Source organism: Apaloderma vittatum, unplaced genomic scaffold (assembly GCF_000703405.1).
Source record: "Apaloderma vittatum isolate BGI_N311 unplaced genomic scaffold, ASM70340v1 scaffold25417, whole genome shotgun sequence".
Lineage (NCBI taxonomy): Eukaryota > Metazoa > Chordata > Aves > Trogoniformes > Trogonidae > Apaloderma > Apaloderma vittatum.
Window position 1 is genome coordinate 29,767 of NW_009728227.1, and position 10,230 is coordinate 39,996.

The 10,230-nt window shown below is 49.7% G+C and overlaps 1 protein-coding gene across 1 annotated transcript in view; it reads right to left on the bottom strand.

Moving 5' to 3' along the window:
- Nucleotides 1–7,154: 7,154 nt before the first annotated feature.
- Nucleotides 7,155–10,230, bottom strand: part of CLEC19A (C-type lectin domain family 19, member A) — a 7,698-nt gene continuing 4,622 nt past the window's right edge. The window contains exons 2-5 of the mRNA XM_009874012.1: nucleotides 9,488–9,653; nucleotides 8,917–9,010; nucleotides 8,038–8,170; nucleotides 7,155–7,261 (exon numbers count right to left, since the gene is read on the bottom strand). Coding sequence (XP_009872314.1) covers nucleotides 7,182–7,261; nucleotides 8,038–8,170; nucleotides 8,917–9,010; nucleotides 9,488–9,653 — 473 coding nt within the window. The 3' untranslated portion in view covers nucleotides 7,155–7,181. The remainder of the gene's footprint in view (nucleotides 7,262–8,037; nucleotides 8,171–8,916; nucleotides 9,011–9,487; nucleotides 9,654–10,230) is intronic.

The following is a 10,230-nucleotide window of genomic DNA, read 5'->3' on the forward strand; positions in this document are numbered from 1 at the left end:
ATTAATAATGAGATCTTTCAGAGGAGGATCCATGACTCATCCGAGAAGAAAAATGGGTCATTCACTGCACTGAGCTGTCTGAACAAAACAGCAGCTTTTTTGGGGCTTGCCCAGTTTGAACCAGAAAAATGGAGAAAGTAAGGCAAAAGAGAATGGAGTGGCCATAGCTGCTAGAGATTATGAACAGTGAGAGCCTGCACTGGCATTTGAAAGTTAAAACCCCACCCTGACAGGCATCTTGTGCTTTGTATGGGTGTATGCTAAAGCCAGGAGGGAAAGAAACTGCAAACATCCTTCACCATCCCACTTCACTCAACTTGCTAGTCCTTAACCCAAAATGCACCAGTCCTTTCCCAAAAGTCACATCCTAGCGGTACCTGGGGCTGAAGGGACCAAACCCACCAGTGCCAGGATGCTTTGGAAGCCCAATGGCTATTGCCTGGCAGTTGTCCCTGCAAGGGACATCTCTGCAGCAGGGAGCACCCAGATCGCCAAGATAATGTGCAGTGAAGGATGACTTTACTGTATATGCAGAATACACCCAAAAATGTCAAATCCGAGCAAGGATTTTCCGTGCCCTGCCTGCGCTACTGCCAGAGTGGGAGCTGCTCTGTGCTGCCTGGGCGGTTACGGGGCGCAGGGTAACAAGTAACACCGAAACCCCCGTCAGTCCAGGTGCGCATGGAGGATCAGAGGGATCGCGTGCAAAGTGACAGGCAGCCCCCTCAGACAGCTACAGCAGATCACCTGCTGGAGTCAATGCAGGAAAAAGGGCAGGTTTCAAAGCTGGCATTTAAGATTTCATTAGAGCTGTTAATCTTATTGCTATTACCAAGTTATAATTGCTTTCACGACCCAGCTAAATCCAGGGTAACTATCCATACTAGGTAAATACATTCATCATTTGCCGCCAGCGTTTAATTGGGACTGTGATTTCATGTGATGCTTTGGAGACTAATAAAGGCCATGGCCCTTTCCTGCAAGCACTTGCCTTCTGCACCGATGAAATACCACATTTAACCGAGAGGTGGTGTCCCTGGCGGCAGGGGGGATGGATTAAAATGATCTCTAAGGTCCCTTCTAGCTTAGGCCATTCTATGATTCTATGATTCTATGAACCTCCCTTTTTCCATTTTCTTCCCCTCCTTCTGCCTGTGGCCTTCCTATTTGGCGTCTGCTGGGTGCAGCCCGTGGCCAGTGGTGGGAGGATGGAGGAGGTTGGCCGTGACGGGGAGGGTGAGGTCCAGCAGCCCCTGTACTCCATGTGGGCATCAGTGCCAGCACTGCTGAGCAGACCAGGAGTCCACGAAGGTGTTACACCCTCATGCAGACAAGCTGCACAAAACAACTTTTATCTACAGACCTGACAAGTTATCCTGTCTCCTAATTTAATTATCTCAATGAGATAAAATAGGAATTAGTGGCAAGTGGATTTTTGCCATTAAACAAATACTTGACACAGAATGCAGAGATCTTAAACTGCTGCTGGATTGTGGGTCAACTGACCTTTGGGAACCCATGGCCATTGAGTCTAAACAGCATCCAAATCAAATTAATTCTGCTTTCAGGATTAAAAAAATAAAGGAGCCTTCCCTATCCTGTTCTACAGCCACCTCTGAAAATTCAAGCCAGCCCTCCAGCACCATCCTTTCCTTTTGCTCCAAAAAGAGTCCTGGCTTTGCAACACTGAAAATTAGCAAGCATTTAATCTAAGATGGCATTTTCCCAAACCTCAAAGCCTCTCTGTACTCTGGAAGTGGAAGATGGTGGTTATTCCTGCGAGAGCAGAACCACAGCCCTCATATCACAGCCACCCTTCCGTCCACGGGGCTCTCACCTCCCTCGTCTCCCAGGCACACAGGAGATGGCGATTCATCAGACCCCTTTGGAGTTAAAACTCCTTGCCTTCCCATAGCCACAGCAGATTTCTGAGCGCAGCCAAAGGGGTACATTTCGCTTGAATCCACTCCATGCTACAGAAGGGCAAGAAGAAAATTTCACATGGAAGCATTCCCACCCCGTCCTTAGCAAATCTCCCAGGGTGAGTCAGTTGGATTTTGTGTTATCACAGGCACGAGTACAAATGGATGTCAGAGGGGATGGGTAGAGCAAGCACATTCTTCCTAGGCCAGGGGTTATGTTACTGAGTTTCTGTGGGAGGGATGCAGCTGTAACCCACACCACACTCCAGCAAGACTCCCATTCAGAAACCTGCTTATTAACAGCACCAGTCACAGCCCTGACAAACCACGATCTATCAGCCTCCTGACAAAGAGCTTCACAAACGATGCAATCAGCAACCCAGCATAATTTTCAAGAAATACAAATGAACAAATATCCAGTTGCCATGGGAACCCCAAGAGCTGGACTAGACTATTTTGCAGATTACCTGACGCAGCCTCATTGTGCCAACGCAGCAGGAGCGTGGCACCCAGGACCTCGCTGGGGGACAGCAACCAGGTATTGTTGGGGAGTACCAGCTCTTTAGCAATCTGCCCAGAAAAGCACCACCCTTGCTAACTGACTCCAGGCGATCACGGTGCCAGCTGCAATTTGTTTCTCTCTCAAATCACCTGCGCTTTGGCTCTGTGACCTTCAGAGCTGAACTGTTTTAGGAGCAGAAACCACATCAGGAACTGGGCTTTCATTAAGTCTGAGCTTTACTTCTGGTCACCAGTGTCTCTGACAGTTTGCACCCAGGAATCAAATATTCCAGCCAAGCTAGCAAGCCCCTGAAAAGCAAATAAAAGCCTTTACCATACTTTTCAGGTGGCTGTGCCTCGGAGCCCTGCCTCAAAAGCAGTGCAGGGCTGCCAACCCCCAGCCAGCAGTACCCCCAAGGCAGTTTTTGCAGGAAGCCTGGAAATCCCTGGCCACAAAATGGGGAGCAGACTTTTGAGGTATTGATAAGGAGCAATTCATAGCAAAATAGGCCCTGGTGCCAGCATGAGGCAGCCCCAGGGCTGAGCCAGCCCCATCCCAGGGTCCCCTGGGCTGGAGAAGCCCCGCAGCAGCAAGTCTCTCTGGAGGGGATCTGGTGCTGCTCCGAGTTTCACCGAGCTTTTCCAATTAATTCAGGTGCCATCACATACCAGAAGCTTGCACGGTTTATAAAGCCTGCTGTCTCAGGACAGCTGGGCTCAGCTATGCCTGGCAGGAGATGCCATTCCCAGCAGGTCTGTCCCCGCTGGCTCCCACCGTCCCGCTCCTCCCCCAGCAGCAGCAGGGAGCAGCTGGCGTGAGGTGGGATGGGAAAACCCTTCTGCAGAACAGGAAGAATGTCTCGGTTCAGCCAACAGCTCCCGGGACCCGCACAGCCCGGGGTCAAATCCTGCCTGCCTTCCTCACACACTGCTGCTCTGTCTCTCCCTGCCTCACAGGTTTGGGTTGCGCTAAAGCTGGAGAAGTTTAATGCTAACTCCATCACACTGACAGGTAACGTCGTTTATCAAATGGGTTTAGATTTTTTCTGGGGATGGACCTCGCTGCCACAGCTAGTAAATGTCTATAATTTACTCACTGAGCTGCTGGAAGCCTTCTTCTTGGCCTCAAGATATTTTTGTTCTCTGTGAAAGGGACCCACCTTGCAGCATTCTCGCCCCGGGGCAGGAGCTGCACCACTGCTTAGGCAATGAGTTTTTTCAGGCAATGAGTTTCTTCAAGGCAAACCATGGCAGGGAGAAGGAGATGCACAAGAAAAAGCTCACAGTTCAGCTCTGCAGGCCTGATCCTCCCAGTAATTTTCAGGGGAAAGAAAAATCTCACTGAATTAATAGAGGAAAGGACAGCCCAGCCCAGCCCACTGGTCTGAGCTGTCACGATTAGAAACCAGGGAGTAAAATCATTGCTGGGCTGCCAGCTGGCAGCACTTGTCTTTGCAGCTCCCATCCCCAGACATCCAGCAGCATATTTCAGGAAATAAAGAGTAATAATAGTAGGGGAAAAGAGGAATCAAAAGGCAGATGATGCAGGCAGGCCCATCTCTCCCACCTGCCATGCCAGGGACACTCTCTGCCTGGGGCTGGGGGCAATATTGCCTGTAGAGACCAAAAAATGGGTATAGGAAGATAAAGACATTTGTCACTAATAGACAATTATATTTGTTCACTGCCAGGCTACATCACACACTGCTCACTTTCATGTATTACAAAGGAAGATGTTCAGCTCCAAAAATCTCAGCAATGTGAAAAGACCCTCAGGCATCAGTCACCTGCACGGGAGGTTCAGGAGAGGCGTGAGGGAGTCCTGTGCTGTGGGTTTTCCCACTGCCTGCACCACATGGCAAATCAGGATGGAGAAATTCAGGATGATGGGGGAATTAGGGATTATGGGACAGACAAAAAAGCTGAGCTTGAAAAGCTGGGGCTCATCCTGGCTACCCAAAATCTGGGACTATCTGTGCTGAGGGAGGGGGCACATCCCATTTTCCATGGAGCACTGACATCTCCAGATCCACTAGAAGTTCATTAAGGAGGTGAAAAATCCTGTTGTCTGAATCTTACCTCATCACTGTGAAACAGAAGACACTAGTCAGGAGAGACAGGAAAAGAGGCAATGGCTACAAGCTGGAACATAGGAGGTTCCACAAAAATATTTTGAAAAACTTTTTCCCGATGAGGGTGACAGAGCCCTGGCACAGGCTGCACAGGGAGTTTGTGGAGTCTCCTTCTTTGGAGACATTCAAACTCCATCTGGACGCGTTCTTGTGCGATCTACTGTAGGTGATCCTGCTCTGGCAGGGGGGCTGGACTAGATGATCTTTTGAGGTCCCTTCCAACCCTTGACATTCTGTGATTCCATGAAGGCTGGTTTTTAAGTAACAACCCCGGATCCTGAGGAGAAAGCCAGAGGGTGTGTGCAAAACAAAACCCCTTTTAACTTCGGTCCTGACTTTCAGGTCAGGAATGTTCAGTTGTTTTTATGTGGAAATGAAGATGTTAATTAGAGCTGACAGCTTTCATAGGTTTTCCCATTAGCAATATTTTTAGCCACAGTAGGATCTAAGTCTTCAAACACTTTCCAAAGGGAAGGTTTTAACCTTTCATTTGAAATATCTCATGCCATTTGTAGGGGGGAAAAAAAAGAGTTTTTTGGCTCAAGGTATACTGAGCCCTAACCGGGATGAACTCCAGGCTTGTCTGAAAAGGGGACGTGAGAGGAACAAGGAGAAGAAACTGGGAATAAAAATGGTTCCTCAAGCTCTTTTTCTGCCACAGATCAGATCCTACATGTCAACGTTTTGTTAGCATGTTGGATCCAAGAAGAGCTGCTTCTTTTACAGCTGACTTCTTTACACACTGTTACGGTTTAGGTGTAATTTACCATTTCATGATGAAGCAAAAGCCTCAAGAAACCAGATTCAATGCTGTCTCCTGCCCAGGATTGAAAACTATACAAATTGCTTACTTTCCATGGACAGTATGCATATACACACATATACATATAAAATCATATAAAAATAACATAGTTATATTTATATGTATTATCTCTTTATATATAAAAGTATATAATCAGGGATGATAGTATTTCCTTATTTTAGGAACCTGCTCTGACACACATGTGCTGTTTGCACCATCACTGTTATCCCCACCAAGATTTGCAGTTTCTCTCCAAATGGAAATGTATTTTAGCTGAAGGCTGAGCAGACACCCAAGGAAGCAGTTACAAGCTCCCAGCGGAGCCTCAGCTATTTACCTCATTTTATCCAGTGGAAAGTCATAGTTTTGAAATTTTTTGTTTCTAAAGTAGTGATATCAAGGGAGACCAGACAATTTTATGAAGATGTTTTTACTCATCTTTGAAGCTGCTGAGACAAGGCAGCCTAGGGCTGTGCCTGCTGCTTTGGTGTTCTGAGACCCTGGGAATTTGCTGGAGCAAGGACAAATGGGACACATCACTCCTGAGAGAGGGCAAGGGGCTGGAGGAGGTGGCAGCCCCTTCTGCACAGGGCTTCTGGCAAAGCCACCTGGGTGCCATGGGGCTGGCAGTCACACCACAGGGGTTCTCCAGGGAGCACTGGGTTTATTGCATTTGGCTGGGTCCAGTAGTGCCCTGGCAGCCGTGTCCCCTAAAGGAGCAGCATGTTTTTGCCGCAAGAGCACTGCCCTTCCCGCGGGCCCTGACACCATCACAGCTCCACTTGCACCCGAGCTCTGCAAACTCACCCACACGCAAGGAGGAGGCTCCCATCTTCCTGACGAGCAACTGGGGCTGCCACAACCATACTCACCTTCCCAAAAATGATTTCCCTGAAAGATAAATGTACTTCTGCGGTGCCAGAGAAGAACAGGAAGACATCAGCAACAACTGCAGGAAAGAGCATCGTCTCACTAGGAAATACAGCGACCCTAAAAGCTGCAAGCTTTTCCCACCCAGGAGTGGCTTATGAGGGTAGGCTGACCTTCAGCTGATGTGCGTCAGCCCCTCCTTGTAATTTGGTCAGTCCAAAGCAGCTGGGGCCAAGCCCAGCTCGGCTGCTGTGGGCAGGGATGCTGTGCGGATGTGGGGGCTGCTCACACCCCCCATGGTGATGCCAGGGAGGAGGGTGGAGTGTGCACACAGGCTGCCCCAAGGACCCCCAGAACCAGTCGGGGTCAATAAAATAAACTTCTCCAGGCACTCACTTCCTCCCTCCAAGACACCCTTTTAAGGCAGAGCCGATTGGGGTAAAATCAGCTCCTTTTGCACAAGACGCCTGTCCCTGGGGAGTCACTGCCACTCGAGCGCTAGAAAGACGGAGGAGCCTCCACTTGCTGTTTGTTGTTTATTTTGGCAGAGAGAAAAATAACAGGCACAAGAGGCATTTTGCATAACTTAACAGAAAATAACACTTCTCCTCCACTCTTCGCATGTCAATGGGCAAAACTCTTTCCTACATATGGCTAGTTTTTAGTGCTAAGAGTTTGGTGCATTGGTAAAATCATGGGCTTCTTCTAATATGCTGTGATAGTTGATCTGAAACCCAAAGTCAGGCTCAGGCTTGGGGAGCTCCTTCGCTGTTTAACACATCTCCCACCACCATTTGCCCGTGGGGAGGGTTCATCCCCATGGCATTCCCAGGAGGGGTTTTGCAGCCGGAGTCTGGCCACGATTACCACTCGAGGCATGTCCTGGCCGCTCAACCCCAGCATGGCTGGAGAAATCACCCAAAAATGAGGTGGGCACAGGCAGCGCCAGGAGCCTCAGTCCAGGGCCAGCGAAGGGATCTTGCAGACGAAGGGGAAGGCTCTGCTGCAGGTGTTGTCGTTCCAGGAGCGCAGTGCTACCCACCCCCCAGCCCCCCCGGAAAAAAAACAAGGCATTAGCTGAAAAAAGGCATGAGAAGGTTAACTATGCACTGTCCTCAGGACTGGGACCTCCTGCCACTGTGAAAAGCTTTCCCTGAATGTCCTCCCATTTGGGCTGCTCCCAGCCGTGCCCGCTCTCAGCATTCCCCATCCCCATCCAGGGGATGCTGGTGAGGATGCCTGGACCCAACTCGATTTTGGGAGCAGAGAGGGAGCTGCAAACACAGCCCCGTACAGCACAAAATATCAGCAGGTCATACGTTGACTGGGTGTTTAGGTATGTCCACAGGGTCTGGATACACCTGACGAGTCCCACTGGAGTTGAGGGTGTGAAGTGGGATTTTTGCACAAGCAGGGTCTTGCCCTGCTTCAGCACAATGCCCTGGCCTGAGCAAGGGAGGGAAAAGCTGGCAAACTGAGAGGTCTTTCCACAGGCTGTGTGTGGGAGAGGAAATTGGAAACTTAGACCTCTGGCTAAATTTAGTAATGCTTAAAATGGATGGTGTTCCCCTCCTGCCGCTGCTGCTGCGAGAGAGGAAGACAGGCTGAGAGTGAAGGGAAAGTTGTGTATACATATGTGGTGAAAGAGAAAACACATCCCTTTTCTGCAAACAAAAAAGAAAATAATAATGAAAAAATAAAATGCAAATCCTCAGCCTGCCAGCAACCTCTTCAGAAAAGCACGAGCTGCAGGGGTTTGAATTTATCAACCAGCAAATAGGAGTTCAGGCGCCCTCGCGGCAGCACTCACCGCTGCTGTGCCGGTACCACATCTGCACACAGTCCTCCCCCTCCGGGATGGAGTGGATCCCGTCGTCGGGCTGGCTGCCATCCCAGTAGTGGTAGTCGTAGGAGGAACCGTCCGTCCACTCGAAGTGACCCTCCTGGTGTGGGGCGAGTGGAGAGAGGCCACGGTCACAGAGCTCTGTTTGCAGAGGGGAGTCCCACTCCCACGTAGATCCCGGCCCTGGTGCCACATCCCAGGGACATGAGGAGACACTCTCACCGCTTAGCAAAGGCCAAACAGCCTGAAAACTTACCCTGGAAAGCCACAGCATTCGCGGCATTCGCACCAGGGGAAGCCCAGAAATTAAACCCATATATTCTTTAAAACACCCAGCCAATTCTGTGTTCCTTTTCCTTTTTTCTTTTTTATTCCTTTCCCGATATCTACAAAAAGTTTGCTGGCATGGGACTATTGTCCTGATGGTCTCGATTTTTCTTTGTTACATATTAGACTATCTATTTTCAATGTGTCAGCTTTGAAAAGTTGCAGAGCATCACAAAAAAGCAATGAAGCTTGGTGGTTTTTGACATTGGAGGCATTTTCAGTTTATTTGCTCTTCTTGGACCAGCAGTACAACGCCTTTCCTATTAATCCATTAATAAAATACAATGGGAATAATTAGTAATTATCTGTTAATTCTATTAACACTTTTCTTTTAAAAGCAGACTGGAGGGGATGAAATGACAACTTCCCCACAGGTGCTGCGCAACAGACCCTATGCTGCCACCTGATTAATGGGACTATAAGGAGCAAAGAAGAAAACCTAAGTGGCTTTCCAGGGCAAAAAAGCAGGGAAGTGAATTTTTCAAAGCCATTTCCCACACGATTAGGGGGAGCTCTCACCTGCCGCAGGTCGTTAAGCCCCGTCCAGATGTCGGTGGGGATGCCCGGCACACGGCTGTTCACCAGGTCATACACGAAGACGTTTTCTTCCCAGCTGGCAAAACAGAGCAATATGGAGCCACTGAGGAGGTACGTCAGGCAAATGGTCAGACATGCCCCTAAGCATTCGTCCTGCTGCGTGGACAAATGGGTCCCCTCTTCTAATTGCTGTTGATTACTTTGCTGGGTCTGTGCAAGAGGGGCAGAGTGAGGGCAAAAGCTGGGGGAGAGGGACTGAGGGGGAAAACGCCTGTAATCATGTTCTATTTCTACCACTTTTCCAAGAGTAAAAAAAATGCAGCTTTGGGGAATTTAGGCAGTACTATGTCAAATTTCCTGCCAGCTCAGTAAAAGTCAGGGAACTTATATCTACTCTGTGTGCCCAGTGCATCAGATTTAACCTGGTTGCTGCTGCAGAGGGATGCTCAATATGCTGGCACAGAGCTTGTGCTGTGGGAATGGGACTTCATGCCCATTTTCCTTCTTCCCCAGACCATGCCAGGGTGGGAAGACAAGTTTCTGCGCTCCTCACCTGTGGATGGAGGCCAGCTTGGCTGATCTGATGCCAATGGAGAACTCAGCGCAATAGAGGTCAGCTTCAGCCCAAGTTTTGTTGATGGGGAAGTACCGGTAGCAATGGCCTTCGTACTCAGTCCAGAAGAGTGGGCAGGAGTAGGCATGGACAGGCTCGGGCATGGCTGGGGACAGAGCAGAGGACATCCAGCAGCTGAGGATGCAGCAGCACGGCCAGGCAGCCAAGGCAGCAGTGCCCAGCCCTGCTCCCCCACCTTCCCCAAGGTAAATAACCACCAAACACCCCGCACAGGAAAACCAACTGGTGTGGAAGCCGTGCCAAAAACTTTGCAAAAGCCAAAACAAATTTTGCAGAAGTCGATTGTTTCTCTGCATCTGCCTAAATCAAGAGGGACTTTTCAGGCCAGTTTAACATCTGGTGGAAGGTGCTTAAAAATAAAGGTACCAGGGAAGCCATGACGAGGCTCCTCTTGCCTCTCTCGAGGAGCTGGGGCAGAAGTTGACAGCAGGGGCTGCAGGGGCAGGGCTGCTCCTCCCTCTTCCCAAACCCCCTCACTGCCCCCCAGGCCTGGTGACAGCCGTGCACATACTTACACTTTGAATTTCGGCCCCATAAATAGCCAGGTGAGGCTTGCCTGGCGCCTGGAGCTGCACTGCCCTATCTGCCTCCCGCTGCCAGATAAGAGCTGGGGCCCTCGGAGCTGCTCCTCCTCTCTAACCAGTTTTCAGAACAGTGGGGAA